At 37.3% G+C, this 27,041-nt stretch overlaps 1 protein-coding gene across 12 annotated transcripts in view; it reads right to left on the bottom strand.

Moving 5' to 3' along the window:
- Positions 1-27,041, bottom strand: part of PRUNE2 (prune homolog 2 with BCH domain) — a 135,439-nt gene that overhangs the window by 13,260 nt on the left and 95,138 nt on the right. For 7 of the 12 annotated variants that reach the window (XM_030258582.4, XM_030258584.4, XM_030258583.4 and 4 more), the window contains 5 exons: positions 13,440-13,519; positions 12,358-12,558; positions 7,979-8,155; positions 3,673-3,775; positions 71-202 (listed from right to left, as the gene is read on the bottom strand). In XM_030258582.4, the coding sequence (XP_030114442.4) occupies positions 71-202; positions 3,673-3,775; positions 7,979-8,155; positions 12,358-12,558; positions 13,440-13,519 (693 nt within the window). Of the gene's footprint in view, positions 1-70; positions 203-3,672; positions 3,776-7,978; positions 8,156-12,357; positions 12,559-13,439; positions 13,520-26,562; positions 26,895-27,041 lie in introns of those variants that run through there. The other 5 variants (XM_072922698.1, XM_072922699.1, XM_012577703.5 and 2 more) reach the window with 4 other exon arrangements.

Genomic DNA, 27,041 nt, shown 5'->3' with positions numbered 1-27,041 from the left:
ACAGAAGAGTTACACAAATGGACACGGTTTATAATAACAGCTGTGGATCAGACAGAAAAACACTACTTACCGTCGATCAATCATCTGATAACATTTTTTCATCCAACCCAATCCAGGCATCCTTCTTCTAGGTGTTGCTCCATTCAAGTAGACAATCATATAGTCTTCAGCTACCATCAACTCTAAGGTACTGATTACATATCTGATAAAAGTACAGATGTCAGTGAGCATATACTGTACACTATCTGATTGAGCCCAAACTAAATCAGGCTATTAGGAATAAATGAAGGCAGATTGAACACTTTATGACAATACTGACTTCTCTTTTCCTTTAAACAAAAGCAAACATTTAGCACTGATCACCACGGTACCTGTAGATACACAGCTAGAAAAACACAGTCTTACCTGTGTCTTCAAAAATATGTGGCTTCCTTACAATAACAGAGTTTCGTAGTGAGTTTTCAAGTATCACTGGTGGATTTGCTTTTTCTTAAAAAGTAATCAAATCAGGAGATTTTGCAAGGGAGAACATGGCATCATATGAAGTCCTAGGAATTTCTGAAATTAACTCTTGAGAAACTTCTATTCACTATTCTAATCACCAAGTTTATTCAATACAGTAATAAAAGTTGTCAGAAGATACTTGTTTATACTTCATGTGATTCTTACACTCCTGCTAGTGCGTCTGTGCTTGCAAAATACAAACACTTATACACTCAAGCCCAAGAAAACCTGTCCAATCTGACATATGATGGAACAGAGCACTCCACGACATCACTTCATTTTGTGAGCAAAACACTCCCAACACCCATTATCAGACAGTGCTCTTGGGGTCAAATGCATTGTACCTAGAAGAGCACACTGCTCATTCAAGTAAGAAGATGGCTTTAAATTCTTGTTTGGGACTATCTATGCAGATGATCCACTCAGAAGTCCCTACCCCATTTTGGAGCTGATCATTACAGGAATGATGAAACAGTTTGAAACAGTTCAAATTCCTCTCTCTACTATCCAGCCTCAAGGCGTGCCTCTGTAAAAACTAGAATGCAAAACCACAAGTCACACCTTAAAAACCTGAATGGCTGAGTGCATTCACTACAAAAGGCAGCTCTATCCCTAAGTATAATGGCCCCTTTCACAGTTGTATGGGAATGCCTCACAATCTAATCTTACCCTTAAATTCTTTTGGATGCAATGTCTTTAGAAGAATTGTAGGTAATCTAGTTCTCACCAGAGAGTGGTATCTTACCTGGGCATAAAGTAGGCAACTAACTAGACCTGTTCCATGCATTCGGTAAATCCCATCCAAATCACCACCCCCTCAAAGCATTCCACTGCTCATTCTTACCTTGCAGTTGTGCATTCCCTGCTTTTGACTCACACGTCAAACAATGATACGTGAGTCAAAAGCAGTTAGATTTATGTCTAACAGTGATATAGGAAAGCAAGGGATTGCATGGACATTCTGATGCATAAAGCTTCATTTAATAGCTTCAATAAAGCTATTATTTGACAGATTATAAGATTAGCCCTTCCTACGGCAGAACATCTAGTGCTTTAAAGGCACTTAAACACTGAAACATACAAGTTTGTAAGTACAAGTGTGTAAGTATGTATTAAAATCCTACAAGACATTCTGTTCTTTTCAGGCACACGACAGTCTAAAAATGTCAAGGGAGCAAGAGCTCCCTCGCAAATCTTACCTATCTAATAATTTCTTATTATTTTATAATAATGGCAATTTTTTTATTATTTGAAAAGATGGATAGAAATTTTCCCATTGATTAGAACAATTGAATCTCTCAAAAAGCAAAGTGCTGGTTTTGTTTTCAAAGTATAGTTTTTCAAATTGAGATTATTTAAAAAAAATTTAGTCTATGGACTGGCTTTAATCTGACTTCCAGGCAGCCACAAATTAAACAGTAGATTTTTAAAAATGTGGTTCTGCATTATCAACAGAACCCGCTGTTGATAATGTAGAAACTGTTTCAAGCATTTTCACCCAAATTCAACCCTTCAAAGACAATTTTACAGAATCAGTAAATACAAAAAGTAGGAAGAAGATAATTGAAAATGTGAAAGGAATTCAGACGGAAAAGGAGCTATTGAGGATAACTGTTACTCAGAAGCTAGAGGTAGCTTACATGCTACCAGAAACATGCTGTATAAAAAAAGAGATTTTAAAAAAGTGATTTGCAGGTCTCTACAGATCCCTATATAATTCAATAGTAAAGAATTATCAAATATTTAAAAATATCAGTTTCTGTATATTTAGCAAACTGTTGTACTCCCTCTATTCCATTCTAGACCTAGAATGGAAATAAAAAGTGGAGCTTTCTCTTTTTTTTTTTTGTTTTCTTGGAGAGAGCCAACTGTCTGTAAGCTTTAAAACAAGCTGCAAGTTCACAGCCAACATGCACTCACATTTACATTACTCCTCCAGGAAAAGTGATTTACAAAATTACTTCGGTAATATTCTTAAGCCATGTGGAAAAGGCTCTTATTGCCTTCTCTGCAAAGTTAATTTATCACCAGCTCTATGTGAACAAGGGTCTTGGGTGAAGACAAAGAACAACTACTGAATGTCAGTCATGGTTACAGTCAGCTTTGTTCCTTACTTATCAAGTTAAAACCACTGAACTAATTCCTTTCTCTCTTCTAAATCACCGGGCATTGTGTGCATCAGTTACTGCAGACATGGAGCTCTTAGAGGCTCTACCAGGCAAATAATACCAGTTGTTCTGACCAGAAACTAAAACACTGAGTCTTAATTTTCACACATAGAGACAATGTTAAAGGTACTGGCTGCCAACAAGTGTGTCTTCATAGACTGGAACATTAATGAGACCTGGGTCTGTGCTCTCAATGCCCTGTAAGCTGCAAATGGTAAAGGCTGGGTCTCCTGCTGGCTTTAGAAATTACTCACTGCATTTTAGCACAGAAAACATTGGAATGATTGATTTTTTTTAACAGCTGTAAGTGGAGGTAGCTGAAGGCACTTCAGGAGAGAGTTGCCTTCAAAATTTTGGGCTGCCAAACCAATTGCTATTAGGAATAATCTTCCTGTGATAGATTTAGGGTTATGTGGCCATATCTGGGTCCTGGCCAACTGGCCCCTGCCACTTTTAGCTTCACTTTTAGAATCAGAAACAGTTGGGAGTCTGGAAGCACAGTTAGAAATGCTTGTGTCAGCAATTACCATTTATCCTGTTTTCAAAAAGCAAGTGTCAAAAAAAGTCCCTGTAACTCCTAAACCCAAGACAGCATATATTAAAAATATGCTCAGGGATACATCATAATAATAAAAAATAAACAGTGAAAATCAGTCTAAGCCCCTGCTGGTTGTTTTCAGCAAGATGTGGAAGTCATTAGTGTAAAGACTGTAAACCCAACAAGGTGAAGATATTGCACTCCTTGACTTTTAGAGAAATACAAGGTGAAGATATTGCACTCCTTGACTTTTAGAGGAATACTAACAGTCAAATTCACTTTAATTTGGGAAGGTGAGTAGGTAAAGTTTACTAAAATAACACTCTGTTAATCAGTTATTTTCCTTGTCACTCCCCTTTCAATAGCCAAAATTGCCTCTTAAGGAAAGACAGGTCACCTCTCACTGCATAATTCTGAGAACTAACTCAAAAGACTTTGTCACACTGCTCACATATCACTCACAGGAAAAGATTTTCCATGACATAGTTGTAATCAGTTCGACTGCTGTCTGGCAAGAAGCATGCTGCGAACACAATGATAGCATTCAGACCATCTCCATAGTATCCTGTGGAAAAAAAAAGAAAACACATTTTTACCTTTGTCAAAGGCTTTATAACAGGATAATTTTTTTAAAACATCCTGTAATAAAGCTACTATGTCTACTGCTGAATCATCCCAGAATGCTTCATACCAAAGGTTTGAAAATGTGTGAACTGTCATGAAGTGATAAAGAAGTTGGATAGTCAGCTAAGCTGAATCCTCAAAATCCACACATAGCACAACTACTAGCAAACTTTTTATAGTGACCTGCAAAAAAGTGTTCTAAGGCTTCTACTTCTGGTACATTGTAGCTCTATGGCAATCATGTACTGAGTGCTCACCTCAGACCGAGGAGTAAGGGGCTAAAGAAAATAGCCTACATTTGTTGTCCTCCATCATTTGAATTATGTTTGGCAAAGTCTTGCACTCCAGTGTAAATGAGCCTGTGCAGCTCCAATAGCTTTAGAACATTACAATTATGACTGCACTCCACTATCCCTTAAAAGCTCCTGGGGATCAGTTAAATCCTTTGCTGCAAGTTTTTTATAAATTACTTTTTAACCTTTGATACTCCAGTTGTCCAATACTGGCATTTTCTGGGCTGCATCACTGCCTAATGATAGCTGTTAATCTTCAAAGCTGTAACACTACCAGTCCAGGGCCCAGCACAGTTGCTTATTATCCAAAAGATTATGCTTCTTTTTCATTATGGACTAATGTTGGTTAATCTTCTCCACAACCCTTTGAAGTTGCTATGGATTTTCTGCATTTATCTTAAATAATAAATAAAAAATACTCCTGCATTTCAGTAGAAATTTCTGCTTAAACGATACATGCAATAAAAGGGGGGAATTTATAAAGATCCCATAGGAATGGCTGTAGGAAGATAGCACTAGCGATGCAGAGACAGAAGATGGATATACTCAGAGAACACCCAAAAAACTTTCGAGTCTAGAAAAAACAGACACTACGGGAGAGGTTATAATATTTGTGAAGGAAACTTCAATTACCTCGGGAACATGTTTTCATGAAAAAAATTAAAGGCTAATACTAACACTTAAACAACCTTTGCAAAAGGAGATTTTAAGACTTTTAATGTGTTTTGTGGATACTAGATAGCAATATTCAAACCTAGCCTAAAGTGCTTTTGGAACTCAAGTCCTGTTTTCAGCACATATTATTATTCAGCTAGATTATTTGGAATTGTGCTGGTTTTGGCTGGCAGAGAGTTAGATTTCTTCACAAGGGCAAGCATGGGGCTGTAGTTTTGATTAGCACTGAAATCAGATGGCTGACAATATAGAGATGTTTTTGTTATTGCTGTGCAGTGTTCACAATGCACCAAGGCCTTTTCTGCTTTTCATACTGTCCCCCTTAACTCAAGAGAGCAGGATGAGGATCCACAAGAACTTGGAAGAGGAAAGGGACACTGCCAAGACTGACTACAATTGACCACAGGGATAGTCTAGACTATATGGTATTGTGCTCAGGAAAGGAAGAAGGAGGAAGTGGGAAGGAACACTTGGAGTGATGGCCTTTATCTTCTCAAGTGTTTTGTTTGATGTGGACCTGCTCTCCTGGAGATGGTTGAATACCTGCCTGTCTTTGGGAAGTAAACGTATTTCTTGTTTTGCTTTGCTTGTGTGCACAGGTTTTGCTTTATGTATTAAATTTTCCTTATCTCAACCCAAGACTTTACTCATTTTTACTCTTCTGATTTACCATGTGGGAGTGAGGGAGTGAGTGAGTGAGCGAGTGAGTAACTGACTGTGTGGGGCTTGGCTGCCAGCTGGGTTTCTACAACAGGAAAACGCAGTATTTCTCTCCCCCTCAGGTTTACAAATAGGGAAATAGGGAGGACATTTCCTCCTTTCCATAAATTTAATAAAATTTTAAAAGACTTTATAATAAAGCAATCTGTCCAGCTGGCAGGCACAGGAATTTGGCAGTCAGAGAGCATTATGGCAGGTGCATCCACTAAATTACACAACACAGTCTGCAGTTCATGGTAAGCAAAACAATTATATGCAGATGCTAACTAACAACACACAGAAGAAAAATCCACAGATAAATCTAAGCCACTTTTTCTCACACATGCTTGAATAGAAGGAATGTTCAGCCTAGGGACAAGTGTATTTTAATTCATCACTAAAAGCCATTTACCCAAAATCTCAGCTTAAGCAAAGAAAAAGATCTCCAGAAAATTTCTCCATCAGCATATATTGAAGACAAGCTCAAACCTAGGCTGCCAAATCTACTCTCCCCTTTCCTATTCTGTAGCTACCACCTAGATTCTGCATTTGCTGTTATCTGTCATTTGATAGGGAGGAATGTTCTGTAGATCTTTTGAGTCATACAAAAATGCTTGACTTGACTTCCTATTGACTAATTTTAGTCAGAAACTATTATTATTACTGAGATTAAACAAAAGATTCCTGCCCTCTAAACACCCACTTAAGTATTGCTAAAGGGAACTTCATATGGAATGAGCCTTGCTGCCAAACTGTTCGAGTTGTCTGAAGTTTTCCACATTAGATACAACAAAATGATTTTGTTTCCTTGTCTTCAATCTGCCACTTCATTAACACAGAATTTAATCCAGTCCTTAACTTACTTTGATTTGCCTAGATATCAGGAAGAATGTTCAGTTTAGGCAGCAGCAGGCTGAAAGTAATCATTATATCTTATACTGTTTGTTTTACAATGACTAATGCTATTGACTAATAGCAAAACACCCTTTCAAAAGTAAAAAAACCAAATGCTCTTTATGTTAGATTGGAATGATCTAACAAAACACCAGACATGTAAAATTTGAATATTATTCCATACTGAAAGTTGAGCTGAATTACCCAGTCTCCCATTAAAAACTTATTTTCCAAAAAAGCTGATATAAACATAAACTTCAACATCTAATAGGAAATATACAAGTTTTTACTGCAAATGCATATTGACTAGTTAACAGCACATTAAACTATATAAATAAACAACATTAGCAAGGCCCAAAAGTATTCTGTGTTTGTTTCCTAAATTAAGCCATCTGGGTATGTTTGCTAAATTGTGTCTGAGGTGTCATCACATTCATAAACTTTTGATGGTAGTGTTGTAGTAGAAAAATGCTTGGAGGCCTAAACATCTTTATTATTTCTGGTTAAACCTTTTGTACACTGGCCACCATGAATACCTGTAGGCTAGCATTTAGCTGCTTTTAATGTAAAAATTAGCCATCATTTATTTATGTAATTTTACCAGACAGAGGCTCAACAGAAAACATTTTAACTTCAATATTCTAGTATCTTTGACTGACACAGCAGATCAACAATACTGTGACAAAAGCATCCTCATATAAACTCATGAATCTTACCTCTGAGATTACCATTGCCTGCCTCAGCTTTTGCTGGAATAAACCAATTCATCTTAACCTAATACCTTGCTTAACAGATAGCAAAGAGTGTCCCCCAAAAATACAGAATCCAAGGATAATCCAAATCAGCTACACCAAGAAAAAGGCACTCAGAGTAATACTTATCCATTTGAATTAATTTATACTGAAATGTACTAGTACCACTGAAACTATAAATTCTCTGAGGAAGTTGGGAAGCAGATAAGCAAAAGAAAAAATATAGCAAGCACATGGGGCCATTTTCCTACTTTAAAGGTTTTCTTTGATATGTCATTTGATAGTTATTAACAAGTTATAAAATGTCCCATAAACCAGTTCCTGGTGAAATGCTGCTGACAATTATAAATGGCAGAAAAATAGCATAAGTGAGTAGCCCGATGAATGGAAGCCCCAGGGAAAATATTTTTTCTTTTGCCATTCTACTTGTTTAGATCTGTGCAACTACATAAATCATTCAGCAAATCACAGAGCATTATACTTCCTCACACAAAAAGTTTTGTCAAAACTCACTAAATAAAGTTTTCAAAATTTTATTTCACTGTAGGACAAAAGCTTTTTTCCTTCTCCAAGACAGCTTTATCCAACAATGACCAGACTGTTCCTGACATATATATGTCCGTATGCTGCTTCCAAAATAGCTTTAAATTTAAAATTCTTATTAGTCATTGCCACATTGAATTTAAAGCCTGGCTGATTTCAGCCAAGGCTGAAAAATAAGTTTTCTCTCCCCTTGTCAATATGATAATGGAACAAAAATAAAAATAAATCATGATCAATAAAGCGTGAATTTTTTACATCAATATAAAAAATGCTTACAGCTGCTCCTACCTCCATGTGAAATGACTTTTTTGTATGGTTCAATGACTTTCATATCAATTCGCTGTTCTTGTTCTCCAATAACAACCGTTCTCCATAACCTGTTGTCCTCTCGCTCCTCTTCAGCAGAGTACTCAGGAATTGATTCAGACTCCTCCTGGGAAGCATCCTTAGCAGCAGCCTGCTCTTCTGAAAAGGAGAACTGTATATATTACCTCTTCCTGTTAAAGCTCTGAATATTTTTGCCGTTACATACATTTGAGATGGATGACTGAAATTAACTGCATTTTTACACTTCTGGTGTAAGTAAGAGAAGAATGACACATATTTTAAGTAAACTGTCCTTTCTAAAATATTATTCTGTCTCTGCAGTCATAACACCAGAATTTGAATTGCAAGTCAGTAAGTGAGGTAACAGTAAACCAAGAGTGAGATACAGAATCACATACACAACAGTACATAAAAAGCTGCAGGCATTGTATTTGAAAATACTCATGAGATCTATGAGAATTAAGAATAAACTCAAAGAAGTAATTTTAACTGACAAGAACTAAAAAACACAATGTTTCACAGATGCCCTTAAACACTTAATCAAAGAGGCACATCTGTAGATAACCCAGAACTTTCTATGTGTTGGGTTATCTATAGATGTGCCTCTCTGATTAAGGCTTCTTTTTGAATTACTAATACAAATCAAAGTATGTGATCCTCAAAACACACTAGTATATCATAAGAATTTAAAAAGTTATTTATAAAATCAAGAATATGATAGTATACTGTACGTATACCACATATATCTACATAGAGGCTACAGGCACATATACATACATGTACTATTACTTTGTGAAACGGAATTCTCCATTAAATCCTATCAATAATTTCACTAAATATGTTACAAACACCAAGTTTCTCTGAACCCACAAAAAAAGCTTCTAAAAAAGATATGTTGAGCACATATTTATTGCTACAATAGGACTAACAAAGTCTGAGTTTCTACCGCTGCCTGTCTTGTATTTTCTGTCCCTAATACAAAACACTATTACAGAATTATATTGGCAGAAGGTGCCCCTCTCTGAGGTAGATTTTATCATGTGTAATGAAATCTGAGTCTACAAACAATTCTCTACCTAGTTCCTGCCTGATGGAATCCTGAAAGAAAGGAGGAGCATTTCACCTCTTTCCTTACTGTCTAACTAGCCAAAGAGCTAAAAATATACTCAAATAAAATTGTATTAATGATTGAAACAGGGATGGAAAATCAAGAAATATATACACATGCAACTATAGTGTGACCATGTAAGCCTTTTTTTCCCTAAAGAACTCCAAATGAGTTTGAGGAGATCTAAGGTTGGAAAATAGAACAGTCTGACAAAAAGTGGGTTTTTTTCAAGTATAGTATTTCAAATTGGTTTAACAGTTGCTGCTCAGCAGATTACATACTGAGGAATTGAAGAATATATTCATGCCTTTCTCAGGGCACAATGCCCATGATGTTCAACAGTAGCATTCAGCTTTGGAATACCAGTATTCTGCGATACTGGGAATAAGCTTACAAAATGCATAACCCCACTACCTCCAAACCCAGGTATCTTAATGCAATTTTGTATGTTGTCAGTTTTGCAAAGGTACTGTTGGTAGCAATATGAAAATTACATGCATACAGTCAATTTATGCAAACTTTGACAGGCCCTTGCAGGGCAGCCCATTCCTGTAAGGATACAGGGTCTCCACAGGACACTACTGTGAAGCTCAGGTACTTTTAGAATAGACAGACGGGATTATCAACACAGCCTAGGAAGACTGTCAGGTCAGTTCATTCCTTGTGAAGAACAAAGAACATGACTGAGACAGAGAAGTGTAGCTGGCAGAACAAACTTTAATTAAAAGAAACTGGGCTATGTACATGGCTGACCAATGCTGAAATTGGGGTTTGATTTTTTTTTTTTTTTTTTTTTTTTTTTTTTTTGGCTTGGTGAAACTTAAGATGATAAAAAAATTACTAAAACCCTTAAAACCCTGATAAAACGTACAATGTTGAAATTGGACACATGAATTATTTTCTAATAGAAATGGTACTAGATTGCCTATTCCTGGCGAAGTACCTCTCCTTTACTTCCTGGAGTGTTGATTTTGCAGAGGAAGATGCACTAGTGTGAAATTCAGAAAAATTGCAGAAAAAATAATAACCATTCCTACTTTATAAATATGCTGATTGGAGAGTAGGCCTTCACTGATGCCTATATATGGTTTTCAGAAATGCAATTTTTATGTCATCTAAAGCAATAATAATAAAAAGCTCATTTCAGAAACTGGCATGGCTTGTATAGGGAATGTTGAAATGTATGACATTAGTGGCTAAAAAGCCCCACCCCATGAAACTGATGATCAACCAATCTCTGAACAAGTCAGGTGCTAGTTCAAGACAAGTACTTTAGTATTGCTGCTCTCATCTTTGATGCATATTGCAGTTGTGATAGTTGTGCTTCACCATTCATTTGAAAAAATGGGTCTCAGTATTACTTATAATACAGAGATATTTTTCAGTGATGAGCAAACTCCTGAACCATGGTGACAGTCTTGCTTTTCTCAGTTGTCTTTTGTAGTTCAAAGGGACCTTCAACAGTCTGATCATGACAAAAGTCACTGCTCTTTCTGGTCTCAGCAGTTATGTTTTTCTCAGTATTTACTTTTCTGGGTTTGGCAGCAGTTAGAAATATTGTATTGTGGGAGATTGCTGGTAACATCATGATGGGCGCATACCAGCTAAGTAGAATACAGGAGTACAAAGATAACAAAGGCTTTTTACCATGCAAATAAGCCATTCTGCACTGGTTCTTATGATTATAATCTTAACTATCAGATTAACACACTATATATATAGCCAACTTCTTTTATTGCTGGCTTATTTTGATAAAATGTTGATTTTTTTTTTGTCTTTTCTACTCTTTTCATGGCTCATCTCAGTGGAAGATATTTTTACTATTAACTATCTAAAATCAAACTACACAATCATATAAATGTCACCAAAGTTAGAGGGACCCTGACCTCCTCACTTAAAGAGTTTGGGGAAATTGGTCTAACTTAAAGAACCAAACGAATCACCACATTTAGAAAGCACAAAAAAAAACCCCACTGGGAGGAAATGCCACTGCTACTAGAATCACTGGAGTTGAATTTAATTACTTGAAGGCTTAAAGGAAACATCTGTTCTACTGCAGACAAGAGACTTTTTCTCTCACATGGTGGCCACAACAGTCTAAGCACGTGAGCTTCTGTGTGTGTGTTAGTTTTATCTTCACTATAAAATCTTCCAACTATCAAGCAACTCATCACCACACTCTGCATCTACACATAAGGAAATCAGTCTCCTCATGAAAAGTACCATTAGAGATGCTAATGCATGATTGAGTACACACTAATGACTCCTTGGCAATACCACTTAAAATAATGTAACTGTTCTTGTATGCTCCAGCAACCTCACTAGCATTAAGGAAAGTAAATGCATGAGAAAATTCAGTTTGAACTGATTCATTTTAGAAGTTTATTTCTGCTCTTGGTTGTAAAATGTTCACACTTGTTTTCCCCGCTAATAAATTGTGATCTTTTTGTATCTACATCAGCAATTACAGTTCTAACATGTTTATGTTTTATAAGGTGAGAGCAAGGAATAGGAAATGCCCTATTTTGAACATCATGAAACTAAGAAAACTGAGTAAAACTTCTACATCATATTTCTCTAAGAGAAAATCATCAATACGCGAAGAAAGAGTGAAGCTCTCATTGCACACTTCAGGGTGCATCTATATTGTACAGCTAGCCCTGCTGAGAAAGGACATTAAAATTAGTGGAGCAACAAATTTTGTTCTTCCATCACCTGAGCTAGCTTTATTATGCCATCTACATACCTTCCACATCTCAACTTTCCAATCATAGGAATAAAAAGCAGACCCTTCTTCCTAACAAAAGACCTCTCAAGCACATTGTGTCTACCTCACTTATATACTGCAAGATCTTTGGTGCAGACAACATATTTTGCACAAAGTTGTATTCTTAAATATGACTGACGCAACTGTTATCTAGAGCTGGACAGAGCTGCAAGAAGCTGCAGTTAGCTACAGCATTCTCTACAGCAACAATCAGCTGCTCTCTCCTTGAACAATTGTTTTCAGACAAATCCTATGGTACTGGACAAAGACAGGACTTTGAATTTCATTCTCCCTAGGTAGCTGCTCTTACTTTATTAATTCAGCTGTACTACTTCTTTCTGCACTCTGAATAAATAGAAAGATAATACTTTACACAGGAGGAAAAAAAGTTAAATAATAGCAGACAGTAAGAATACCTGGATGCCTAGCATTGATTAACCCTACATTTACAATCTAGAATATTACCTTGTCCAGCATATTCAAAAGAGTCAGCTTCATCAGGAGTGTCAAGGTCATCGACATTAATGTCAATTTCATCAGGTGTATCCAAATTATCATCAGACAGTACAGACCCTTCACTCTGGTCCAATGAGAGATTGATGTTTGGAGCAGTGAGCTTTATCCTTCTGGGCTGGGAACCATTAAGATCAAGCGAGTTGGGAGGTTCTGAAAAAAAGGGAAAAAACCAAACAAGAGAAAAAGAACTGTATCTACTCGACCTACAATTAATCTCCAAGGTACTCAAAAACTACCTTTAAACACAATTCTAGTAACACCATGACATTTAAGACTATCTAACACAAAACACAAATATTAGCATTAATGTCTAATTAAATGAAACAGAAATCTATAGGAACAGGAAATGTAGTTCAGAGCTCTTAACTTATGCTAAATCCAGATTCACTTTTTTGCAATCATAAGACAAAAATGAAGTTTTGAACATGCTTTGGTCCACAATATTTAAGAGTTGAAAGGGCAAATACAAATCATTTGAGTTATGAATCAAGACATTGCTGAGTCCTGAGAAAAATCTGTATGAGTTAAAAACCATTGAAAATATTTATTGTCTTAAGCACTCAGAGCTGATTTACAAATACTTACATCTTCAGCTTTAATTATAGACTACCTTACTCAGTACAATAACAAATAAAAAAATCTCTGAGCCTCTTAATGAGTCTTAAATAGAAGCAGTATTCAACAAGACGAGAGCTAGATATACCTTTGCTCTTTGCCTCTGCCTTGTATGGCACATTTCAAGTTGTTCAGTCTTACTTAGTTCACTTAGACAGAAGTAAATGATAAAATAAATAATACAGACTACTAAAACTTTGTAAGGACTAAACAAGTGGTAACAATGCCCAAGAGAAAATGTCACACTGTAATTATCACTTCTCAAGTGAAAAAGAAAATTGACTAAATAAAGCAAACTCATTGCTTTTTTAACACTGAACTGATTCTTTACCAGCACAGAAATATCATCCTCACTGCATAATTAAATGCCACAGGAATAAGATACAATTAAGAAAATGAGCAAGAGCTTCTCTCACCAGGTCTCATCTCCGTAGAACTGGGGCTTAATACACCCTCAGCTAAGGGGATGTCCATTCCCACATCCTCTTGTACCAACCTGAGAAGTAAATACAAAGTAAGATCTTAAAGAGTGATCTTATATAGCTCGTGATCTTATACAGAACTGAAATTTCCTCCAACATGGCCAGTTCAGAAGTCTGATTACAAAACTGATGTTGCAAACAGCAATATTTCTCATTTTACACAAATGAAGTTGGTCTTTGGCTATCCAGCAAATGGGAGATATCATTGCAAGGAGCTTCAGCTACTCTTTGTAAAACAGTATATTCATGACTGTATACACAGTTACTGTATAGTAAAAATGAGTAGGTTTTCCCTTCTTTGGTATCATGTGTATCTTACAGCAATTCTGACCTAAACCAGTAATACTGATGCAGGTAATCTGTCACACTGAAAAAGTTCAGAAAGTAAAAAAGTGAGAACCAAAAACACATTACAGATTTTCAAAGACTAAATTGTTCCAAATATCTTACCTAGACTCCATTTTTAGGAAGATACTAAGAAATTACATTTAACATATATACATACGTACATACATACCTACACACATATATACATACGTACATAAGACAAGGAAAAGGCTCTAAGTGGTGAAAATAGCAACAAAGATAGTTAAATGTTTAAAGCAAGTTGACTTTAACCATTTTTATGTCTACCTGCTATTTAAATACTTTACTAAGTACTTGCTGGAAGAACGGTTCAACCACAAATAGGAAACAACATTTCAAATTTTCAGGACACTTTTAACAGCTACAAAACTATCTGCAAATGTATGACTTCAAGAGAGCTTCATTTACTTTGTCATAATACTTGTAGCATTTTATTCTGCACTATTGTTCTGAAATCCATTTTCTTTTTTTTCCCCTACAAAAGCTGAAAAACAGACCATTCTTACACTTTGACGAAGAGAACTGTGATGAGATCAGAGCTGATACTTTTCTCTGCAACAGCGTCAGCTAGCTACGTTTTGAATTATTTAATGATTCAGCTGAACACATCCAAATAGGTGTGGTTTATCGCTCTTGCAGTTTCTTCCTGCCCTCACTGTCCCAATGAGGAGGACCACCCTCATTATTTGTGTCCAGACAAGACCCTTTGGTCAATCACTGTATCAAAATACAGTGGTCAATCACTGTATCTGTGATTTCTAGTTATTTCATATAAATTATATATAAATGTGCATATACTGGGCTGCCAAAGGCTTCACTGTGCCTAAAACTGAAAAAGCCTTTAAGCCCTGTGAGATCACATTCCCAGTACAGACCAGCAAACTAGTGAACTTCCAATCTGCCATGAGACCATAGAGAACACAGTTTAAAGCTATGGTCAAACATGTTTGTGCTGCCCAGCTTACAACCAAGCCTTGTCTCTCAAAAAAAACAGATTTTACTAATTTTGGTTTTGTCCCTACATACTGTACAGTGTGTCTTTCATAAACACAGAGATGAACAGCTTAATGATTTTTACAAAACATATCAATTCTGGAATATGTTTAATTACTGTCAAAGAAGGCTTGAAACACTTTCTCTTAGGATGCACAACAGAACAGTGAAGAAATTAGATCAAAGTATCCTGTTCATGAATAAAATGAAGGCACAAATTGCCTGTAAGATACCAGTTCCTACTCTGTACAATTATCTGTATTCAGAAGTACTGAATAACACCATAACTTACATAGATAATGTAAATAAATCATTACAGTCCTTGGCTTCTTTTTTTTTTCTTTTTCTTGTTTTTTTTGGTGGCATTTATACAATCCATAGTAAAATATGTGTAATGAAGTCTGATTCATTCATCTGAACTAACCAGAAAGAAATCCTAATTCAAAAGAAGTGCTGTAAGAAACAGCTGGCTAAATCAAATAACTGTAGCAGAAAGGGTGTGGGGAGAGCATGAATCTTTCTAACCCATTGTATATTCAGATCTGGATTTTATGTGGGGCTTTATTAACCTTTCAATAAATAAAACCATGAAGAGGTCTTTGATTAAACCAGCTCAGGATTAGTCAGATGATGACTTATGGGTACTCAAGGGTTTATATTTTGGTTGGGAAGAATAGGATTTTGGTACTGTCATTCAAGCCATTAATTTGTGATATTTCTTTATCAGACCAAATGGCAATTGGAACTGCACAACCTTTGGAACTTACGGCAGGAAATTATTTGATAGGAAATATCCAAAGCTGTGTGAAGAGTAAAGTAGAGCAGGACAGTGAAATGTCAAGCTTTCTATATTAAAAAGAAACACTTTGTACAAAACAAAACAAAAAAAAGTTTAAGAATGACAATCATCTTTTCCTCTGTACCAAAAAAGCACAACCGAGTTTTATAAACTCTATGCCTACAGAAATGGTGACAATTATAATCTGAAAGCAATTTCCCACAGGTAATTAATTCACAAATTTAGAGCTGCATAACATTTTTGCAATGCCCAGAACAGAATTATCCTAAATCATGATGTTTCTAGGATTACCTTAAGACTGCTTTTCTCCCTGTGGCATCTTCTTTTTTTTTTTTCAACACACGTGTACTTGAGTTGGAATTGTTGCTTTCTCTAGGATTCTTACACTTTCACAATAGAAATTTGAAGTATTTTTCTGCTTTCAATGGGACTATTGCAGCTGATTTAAACCAGAATTTTTATAATATTTGTGAAGAACAGTACATTTCTAGGTATTAAAATATATATGTGAAACACTATGTGAAACACTTGTTCGAAAGTCTTATGAAATTCAGCTACAAGCATTATACTCAAAAAAATATCCCTACTACTGGATTACAGTTAAACAGCATCAGAATTTGTTGGAGAATACATACCTTTATTTTGTTGACACAGTGCTTTTAATGTCAAAAAATCTGTACTTTTCATATTGGGTTATAATTTTGGAAAGACTCTCTGGTCCTACAAGCACTGGGTCAAAGCAGGCATTTAAAAAGTCCAGTTGCCAAAAGGATTGCTGATGCAAGGTTCTCCATTTTATCTTCAATTATATAAAATGCTATTGCCTTTCAGAAGCTTTTTTTTAGCAGAGATTAGGTTTCCTGATTTGTTTTTTTGGTTTTTTTTTTTAATTGTGTCAGGTTCTCATGTACTATCAAAACCTGCCAATGGGCTTTTTGGAGAAGAGAAAGTCTGCCTTGGGAGCTAGCCTTATTTTTCCCAATCCTCTGTGCTTTATCCAAAGACATCAAAGATTCCTTGCCAGACACATACACCTTAGTTTCAGTGAAAGTTCTTCATTTTCATATGCCATAGTCAATATTTCACTCATAAATTAATGGGCAATACAGGCATATTTACAATCATATTTAAATGTCTGTAACGTTGTGCCCCAACCTATGGCTCCAGAATTGCTGTCACTAAGAGAATAAGGACAATATGGATGAAGATTGCTTTCTACAGACACAGCTTCACATTTTCTGATGGATTTTGAGCATGTGTTATGCTGAGCAGCTCAGCACTTCGCAGAGTAATTTCTGGATGTGCAGAAGCTCTCAACAGACCTCAGCAGGAACACTGGTACATGAAGTCAGACTCCAGAAACTTTAAAATAGGCAACTACCTCGTCTTCCTTTCCCACAGACTACTTCACACGCTTTCAAAATTCTGGCTTATAAAATTCCTTGCCTTGCCATAAGGATGCAGCTTATCACATGGATGATGTGGACAAAAATATTAAAGAAAGAGAAGTAAAATTTTTAATCTCCTTTTAATTAATGCTTCTATTGAAGAAAAAAATTAAGTTACTTTAGAAAGCACATTCAAATCAGGTGTGATTTACTGGATTGATAAAAAAAGGATCTTGGAACAGAGGTCAAACTCAATTAAGGTTTTTTGTGTCATAAATGACTTCTTTTATGTTGTACACAGACCAGTCATTTAAGGATCAGCTGCACTGGGAATCAAGTTACTGATTATTTGCTCTGATATTCAGGTCTTGTTCAGAAGCAACTGAACCCCCCTCATTTCTCAAAGGTGGATCAGAGACAGATACCAAATTCATCTGAAAGGAGGAGAGGCAGGAGGCTGAAATACTGTCCTTGCACTTTTTTTGGTTCAGATATCCCTACAGCTCAATGAATTAATAAGCTTTAAATGATTCTCAATACCCTCTCAAATCAGTATTTCTCAAAATTGAAGTTATCCTTCCTGACTTTTCCAGGTACAGCAGCATTCTGCTATTTTGGAAAGAGCAGCTTTGAATATTCACAGCAATATGTCATAATCCCTATGGGCTGTGTTGCCTCCACCCTTGTGTCATCTGTGATCTATCACCAGTTTTCCAAGTTGCTCTGCAGCTATTATTATCAAGAAGTTAATTTCATTAGTCTAATACAAGATGTGCTTCCAATGCACTGCTCTGAATAAATATCTACAACACACAAAAGAGATCAACATTAATCCAGTTGTGACTGTCACCACAATTTATTCACCAGCTGGACTTCAAAATGTATACATTTTCTCATTTTCTCTACTCATCATTGCAGACGTTTAATCTGGAGTCCACAACTGCCAGGCACTTTTCCTAGGTAAGTAAATCATGTTTCCTCCAAGTTGTTCCCTTTACATAGAGAAATAATTTTATTCTTAACTTTTCACAAGATGTCAAAAGTTTTTAATAAAGTTTCAAAACCTGATGAGTTAAAGAAATTACATGGATGAAATCACCTTTCTGCATATTGATACATGCTTGGTTTGGATACTAAATGTGAAGAGGGGAGATGAAGTGCAGTGGAAAGGTTATTCAGAGGCTAGACATTCAGGCTTTTTTCATCTTCTCAAATTGCAAACATTATACAGGTATACCCTGGTTTTGGATGAAGTAAGAGTCCTGCTAATAGCCCACTTTCTCACTAATTTTGCAGAAAAAAATTGAGCTTCATTGAAGAATAATGCAGGAAGTAAAATTTTAGGTACAAAAACAAGTAGGTGAACATAAACGCACTGAGTTACTTTTACAGCACACAGGCAGCACAAAGTTCTTCTCCTTTGAACCCATCCTGTCCCCACCCTGTGACACCACTCTTATGCAAGTACTGAGCCCAGGAGAATAGACAGGAGAGCTTGAGGGACTGGGTATGAGAGGAAAGTATTTTCCTTGGGAGGTATGAAAAAGCCCTCGCCATTTATCCAGCAATGCCTGTCTACAGAAGCTCAGCACAGCTGTCTGAGAGTGCCTTAGCATTAAGGAGAGTTAAGTGTTTTGCCAGAGTATGCAGTATCTTGTGTAAACCCATCCCTGGCCTGCCTGATGGGTTTCACATCATTTTGACCCTACCTGGAAGATGTCTAACTTATTTCAGACAAAACAAGAATCCCTTCCTACTCAGAAGCAATTAAAAGCCTTAGAAGAACCTAAAGCAATCACTCAAACATTCCACAAATTGCAATTTACATCAAGGATGTGTTTACACAAAATGTTTTCTTAATTGCTCTATTCCTCCTCAGTTTACAATTATAGAAATGTCTATAAATTTAGAGCCAAAATATGTTACCAAATACATGATTTACAAGGGGCATTTTGCTATCACCCATATCTGTAGCTACCTGTCATGGTTTAAATTGAGCTGGCAGCTAAGCATCTCACAGGCACTCATTCACTATTCCCTACCCCGGTGGGATGGAGTGGAGAATACAAAGTTAGACTTGGGGGTTCAATAAGGAACAATACAATTACTCAACACCCATCATACCTCACCAAGCTCCATCCCTGAGCCACAATCGATCCCCCCTTTGCTGGGTAACTCCCCAGATTATACACCAGGCATGATGTTCTGTGATCAGCTTGGGTCAGCTGCTCCAGCTATGCTTCCTCCTGGTTTCCTGTGCACCTGCTTGCTTGCAGGGCCTGAGTCACTAAAACTGTCCTTGACTTAGGGTAAGCATTGCTTAACACACTTATGTTTTAGTTGCTGCTATCAACATTATTCTCATACTGAATCCAAAACACAGCACTGTACTAGCTGAAAAAAAATGAACTCTATGCCACTCAAAACCAAGACATTACTCCAACATTAACCTCATATAAGAACAGCAACTCACATTCTGTTATCACAATTAAACGCCTGATATATTATTTCATTTTTGAAAAAGAAATTGTTTTGCTGTTTTGCATTTATATCCAAACAGCGTATTTTTTGTGTTCTTTCACAGGGCTCCACACTTGTGGTTTGTAATTTCTGTGCCATTTCTGTTCAGAAAAGATATTACAGGTTTATAGACCATCACTACAACAGCATTTTTTAAAAGAATAGCAAATGTCTACTTCCTACTTTTACTACTTGGAGTACTCAGAGAAGAAAGTCAGTCTGTCCATCATCTTCCAGTTGTAGATGTAATTCCATAAACTGTTATAACTGAGGTGTGTTATTTCTGAGACCTTTAACATTACTAAACTAATAACAAATCCTAATATAATCTACATGTGTTTGAGTTTTGATGCTTATCGTCCAGGTTACACAGCTAGCAATGTTCTGCAAAGTCAGAGAAATGTTGGGACATACTTCAGTGTTGCAGGGTGTTCCAACTTGGTTCATCCAAGTTGATGAACCAAGGCGCAGCTGCCGGCGCAAGGCATGGGAACAAACGAGACAGGTCTCCGTTTCAGAAACCTCGAGAATCCATTTATTACCCGCAGGGAGGAGGGAGGGATGGAGAAGAAAGACCAGGCAAAGGCAGGGTCATGGGGTTTTATAGGTATTGCTGGGGTGGACTTAAGGTTCGGTTGGGGTCAAGGGAGGAGTTATTAGCAACACAAGAGAGGTAAGATCAAATTCCTTCCTGTCTCTTAGGAAGAGGGGCAGTCCACACTTAAGTATCAACTGTATCTACAGCCAAAAGGAGATGCTCTGGGAAATACAGTGTTAATATACAAACTGCAGAAATAAAAACTGACAAAATAGTGGGCTTTCGTGTGAAGAAACTTTGATGAAAATACACAGGAAGAGACAGAAAGAAATCAAGAACATTAGTCCCCAAACACCCAAATGGACTGTGCACTAAGAGTTGAAGAAACCCGTTAATAAATGTACCCACTAAACCCAAAATTACTTCCTCTGCTACAAAACTTCCAGACAATAAACAAGAATTTATGCAGATACCTATTCAGAGATAAAAGATACTGCAGTGTGATTTTTTTAGGTTCAGCAGAATTAATGATCTCTAAACTGTAGAATAGTATGCGACAAATCAAAGTGACATACACTGTGCAAGATTTAGTCAGTATCAGTCAGAGATTATGCTTCAGCTCTATCCATATACCAAGAAAATGAGGGTATTGGAAGGAATACACTCCAGGATATCCGAGACTATAAAAAAGTAATTACTTTTATTCACAGCTGTGTAAAATAATTATACTGTATACAGGTGACTTATAAAATTGATTAATTTTATAACCTCCCAAGACCTGAATTTCTAACCACATGCCAGAAATTAATGGTGTTTCTATTGCTATTTATTTTGTAGCTCTTAATCAAAAATTAGTTTAGGAAAAATCTATGGATTGAGCACTATAATTTATGCATAGCATGAGACTTTTATTCCCACATCTGTATGAAAAGGAAAAGAAGATAAAAAAGCTGTGGTGGTGTGTTTCAGCCAAAAGGTTTATTACTCAAACATCTGTGCAAATGCTAAGTCATCACTGTCATAGCGCTTGCTGCCTAGTAGATTACATGCTCATAATCATATTTTACAGAAATATATGTTCGTTTATGAAAGCCACAGAATAAGCCATTACTAAATACTAGCAAAAATCATAAGTTTCTTGGGTTTTATACTTCAGTTTTCAAGTGCTAACATTTTGCTACATTTTCCACATGGGAGTTGAATGAAAAAGTTAGGCATAACAATAGGAGGCAATATTCTTTCTGTAGAAAAATCCTTATACAGCCACAAGATTTGAAAACATGTTAAAATTCTCACTTAGTGGCACTGAATAAAAGTTTAACCATTCTTCATTAAAACATTTCCTAGTCTCCAATCAAATTCATTTTATCTGTTTATCTACCTATCTTTTCCCTTGTTCCTCTTTTTTAACTTATAGTATAAACCTCAGTTTATTCCAGGAAGCCAGTCATAGTGGTAGGCTGTCCTGGCTCCTCATATCAGCTTACGACTGCTACAAAAAAAGTTGCTGTTCTTAAGCATATGCTACTGCTTTTACTGCTGCTAGGCAGGCACACGCTGTCTGTCCTGACCCTTTGCCATCTCCCTCCCTGTGTCACAGCACAAGAGAAACAGGAAAAGCCACGGAGGGATGCAGAGAGCCATGAAGGGACAAATCCAAGCAAACAGGGATAATGGATTTCACTAGGCTATTTCATCAACCTCTATGTACATGCCCATGGATCAGGAAGGCCTATGGGAGAGATTCAGGACTCCAGCCTTCTTCAATTATATGTGACTTCCAGACTCATGAAATAAAAATGCATCTTAATATAAGAGGAGGGAAATTCAAGTTGCAAAACTACATGTCTTCTGAAATGGGGACTTAGAAATGCAAGCCAGACTGATGAATGCCAGCAGCAGGTCCCAGAGTCTCCAAAACCACATTAACAACATCATGGCATGAACATGGACAGGAGACAATTCTTTAGGGTGGTGCTTTTGGAAAGCATCTGTATAATAGCACTGTCTCCAACTATGCCTCTTACAGAGAACCTGCAAGGTTCTTAATATTACCATTTTCATAATATTCTCTTAAGACAATATTCTGTGTGCAAAAGCATAAAGTTACATGTCACTTAACATCTATTTCTTTGCTTAGCATTGCACTTGTATAACACCACAGAGTTTTGCCCTAAGAGCAGGGGTTGTTCTCTGTTAGGTGCCTATATCAATGCTCCTTAATCTTTATTGAAACAATGGAAAATCACCAGAATTTAAACACAAAGATGGGTGCTCCTCCGTCAATACTGAAAGATCACAAGGTCGGGCAACATGCTGCGTAGGTTCAAAGCAGTATCAGCATTTAGAAAGCATGTTTCTGATCTCTTAATAAATGTTGTTAGTATTCTACAGATAATATTCCATAGATCTAGATGATCTGTTAATCAACAACCACTCTTGAAATTATTACACTACAAATGAATGCAACATGGTAATTCCAGCAGAGAAAGTAGAAATTAAATCAATCTGATTCAAAAGATCCATAAGTATATCCTGAATATTTTTTTCATAATTTAAAAAGAAAAAATATATTTTCTTTTTAAATTATATTTTTAAAATGTATTAAGATGCCAGGGACCTGATTCCTTCCTTCCACTCTCATTGAGTGATTAATTATTCCCTGAGAAAACTCAGTTTTAGTCTTCCTAATTTCTAAACCAATTTCTCTTCCTGAATGTGCGGCTCACAGTGACTATCCTCCTGCCACACTGTGCTGTTAGGACCAACCATCAGAATACCTGCAGCTCCAAATGATGTAACTGGCATGTCAGAAGCGCTTGAAAAAGCAGGGTGCACCGTTCTACCCAGTGCAGCCATCTGCACTTTCAAGAAGTATGCTAATGATTTGAGAGTAGTTAACAGGGGAGAGTTTGCAGGATCAGAGGCCAAAAAACCTTTAGAAAGTTTTAAATTTTATTCCCCACTGGACTTGTCTATTCTCCACTGGACTTGTGGCAAATCCCCTCCAATTATAACAATCTACATCGTATCAAGCACATTTGTTTCCAAATGAAAACATGCAAAAATGCCTCACGCTGCTCTTAACCATTATTCATAACCATTAGTTCTGAAACTGAGCTAGTACCTGAAGTTCAGTGGTTATTCCTCTTTACCACTTGGTTTTTCCACAATACTGGCAATTTCTTGCACTGCTTAATGGTCTTACTTCTCTGCATATCTAGACGATGACATGTGCAGCGCTGATGACTTATTACCATCCTAAACTAGGCTGGAACAAAATACTGTAACAAAGCATCTTACAACAGGTGAAGTATGTCTTACCCATGTGGTAAAATGTGATGATGACTTTTAGAGTTGCTAATTACAAATTCATTTAACATCAAGATGTACAGGGGTTTTTTTAATACATCCATTAAAGCATTAGCCTTTTTCTAACACTCTTCTGATTTCAAGCTCAGCTTTTGGACAACATGTTGATAGATAGGAAAAGATACATGGCAACTTTTTTTTTTTTTATATTGTATGACTTCTATCTTTTCCTCCCCTCAACTGCTTTTCTCTGGTCCTATTTATCATCTCATTCCCTATCCTCAAAGTATTTATATTTCCTCAATACCTTAAATATTGTGAAATTCTTTGTTTTCTCTTCGCACATGTGTCACTGTACTACCAAATGTCTACTGTTCCATCTTTTCCACATTACCGTATCAATGATTTCACAACTTACAGTGTTCAATGTTATTATAATTCAGATTCCTAGCTGACCTACTACAAACTTAGAAATAACTAACAGCTACATTTTTCCTGTCTTGGCTATGGGTGACCTAAAGAAAAGGCTCTGAAAAGGTGTTAATGTCAGACTTTGTGCCTCTTAAAGCTGCAGTTGTTGGAGATGCAATAAACATTTAGCAGAACTTAAGCGACAATGCAGAATGTAGAGTGGGAACTTTATCCAGAAAATTAAAATGGAAATACCTTATTGGGTGTAAATTGGTAACTGAAATCAATTCCTATCCATACTAGGAAATTACCAGCTTGGGAAAAATACAGAAGTCCCAAACATGAGCCAGGGAAGACTTCTAATCAGGGCACACAGGCTCTACAGAGCAGTAAAACTGGAAAACATGGAAGCCTGCAGCATGCTTGCTCTGGCAAGAGGTTTTAGGAGCAAGAAAGACTGTTAGAGCCTGCAGCTGGCAGGTCTAAAATACATGTGTAAAGAGAGATGAGAGATGCAGAAAGCCACCAGTTATCTTCAGAAGCAGAACTCCGTCACTGAGTTGGAAGTGCCACAAGGAGCAGCAGGAAGATAAAAACCAGTCCAAGTGTGGGAAAGAGTAATGTCAGTCATAGCAAAAACGTTGTCAAAGGGTCAGAGTGACAGGAAATGCCAGACTGAGTAAGTAATATTCAGGAGGAGAGAAAATGGGGCTTCACATGCCTTCCTCCACATGGCACTTACCTATTACACCTAGGGAAATACACGGGCAAGGTTAGCTATATGCTCTACTTTCAACAAGCGGGCAATGGTGCATCCTGCTGGGCTACTGCCCAGCAGACAGCTCTTTAGAGTCTGCTGCCAATGTGTAGGACATAGTCATGTTTCGTCTGTTAGCCTAAAATAAAGAAGTCCCATCTGCTGCTGTCATCGATTTTTCATAGGTGCAAGGCTGTAGATAAGAATACAAACTACAAGATATATTAAGAACTAATAATGAGTTAATTCTTAAAATCCCGTAACAACTAAACCACTTCTTTCACTGTCCAAAGGAAAAACCAAGTACATAAACTATGAAATCTGTTAAACAACTGGAATGTCACTCCTACCTTCCCCTGCCTCAGTATTATTTGTTGCTGCAGAAGCACTGTCATTTTCTTGTATTTATGCAGGATGTAACAGAAGTGTCTCCACTCCTGAAGACACTACAGTGACTAAAAAAAAGCCTTATCAGTATTCACAGGCGCTTTCAAAAACACATTCTCATCTACACATTGCCTCTTATTGGCAAAAGCTGCAACTTTTGCCCAAACAAAGATTGGGGCTTTAAGATGGCTTTTTTTTGGTATGCTTTTTCCAACAGATATATTACAAGCTGAAAATAACAGTTCTCCTATTATTGCTGAATTCTATACAGAGATACCACAAAACTGCAACAGACTGCTTGTAGCAGGATATAAGTTTTTTAAGTAGTGAATGTATGCAAAAACTAGATTTGTATCTAACTACATTAATTTTCTACTCTCCAGATTTATGCATGACCAAACAAAAAACCAGACTAATCAAAGCCAGGGAAAAAAAACCCCTATTTTAGATCTTTGTACATCCCTACCCCACATAATATATCAGTGAAGAGCATTGCTGAGAGTGAAAGAATGGACATGGCAGCCCTGGAAGAAAGAAGTGTTTGGCAGGTTAAGGACTGGTGTGCATTGTTCCCTGCTCTGACCTCCACAGTTGTTTTAATGCCTCCTGATAGTGCTGCTAGAGCTGTGTGCATCCTCCCTTTCTCAAAACACCTCTGCTTTCCAAGTAAATATATATAAATCCAGAAATTACATCTCTGCTTGCACCTCCTTCCCTATCCCAGCCCCATTAGAAGAATTCTGGCTAAAGAAAAAAGCCTGCATACATTTCCTTTCAATGCTGCTTTAAGTAGCCAATATTTTTACATTCTGTATATTTCATATCTCCTGTATATCACTAGCATCACTATCATTTATGTGCTTACCATACTTGGAACTGAAGAATATTTTCATTCCTTCATCACAGACAGAAAAGCAAGTAACAAAATGAGCTGAATCAAGCTCCTATAATTAAATTTTTTTTTAAATACTGCCTGCACAAACCAACTTTTGCAGTAATTGAATCTCTTATCACTGAGATTACTGCTGCATCCTTCATCAGTTAACCTTCAAAAATTACATACACTGTTCACTGCAACATTTTAAGAGGACATTGCAAAAAAATTCAAAAATCATATGCTTCATATGGGAAAAAACTCCCCTGAAATTATAATGCCAAGTAGCCTACAATGAGAGCTGTCACAAACAGTGGAGTTACCAGTAATTAAGCACTTTTAAAAGCAAGATATACTGGCAATGCCCTTTCATCCCTTTTGCCCATTGTATCCTCAGAGCTAGGCAAAAAAACCTGAAAATAATCCAGCACACTAGGTGATTGTGCAGTAAAGTTTTGCTTCCTAATTATAAATACCATGCCTGTGCTCAGATTAAAAAAAAAAAAAATCCTTCTGAACTGATATAAGCTTCTCTCATAAAGAGCTGCAACAGAATTAAAATACAGCTGCCCTGTTTTCAGTAATGACGTCCGGAGTGCCTTGCATAATGCTTACTAACATTTACCCTTTTTCTGTCTAAAGTAACTGCAATAAAGAGCCGCTAATCAGAAAATCTTCTGCACATCTGCCGCTCGGGCCAAGAGACGCTTACCTTCCGGAGACTTGAAAAGGCCTCTCTACTGCAAAAACAGTAAAGATGCTTCGCTGCTGCACTTGAGCATCCCTCGCTCGGCAGCAGTTCAGCAGGAACACAGATCCTCCACCATTTTCTCGTCACGTGGGCGCGGTGCCGCTAAATGAGGGCGATCACCTGCCCCCCCGCACGGCCGGTCCTGCCCCGCACCGCCGGCCCTGCCCCGCACGGCCGGTCCTACCCCGCACGGCCGGTCCTACCGCCGGTACCGCCGGTCCTGCCCCGCACGGCCGGTCCTGCCCCGCACCGCCGGCCCTACCGCCAGCACCGCCGGTCCTGCCCCGCACCGCCGGCCCTGCCCCGCACCGCCGGTCCTGCCCCGCACGGCCGGCCCTACCGCCGGTACCGCCGGTCCTGCCCCGCACGGCCGGTCCTGCCCCGCACGGCCGGCCCTACCGCCAGCACCGCCGGCCCTGCCCCGCACCGCGCTCTGCTCA

Source organism: Taeniopygia guttata, chromosome Z (genome assembly GCF_048771995.1).
Source record: "Taeniopygia guttata chromosome Z, bTaeGut7.mat, whole genome shotgun sequence".
Taxonomy (NCBI): Eukaryota; Metazoa; Chordata; class Aves; order Passeriformes; family Estrildidae; genus Taeniopygia; species Taeniopygia guttata.
Note: the sequence above shows the minus strand (reverse complement) of the source record. Positions and strands in the feature narration are given on the sequence as shown.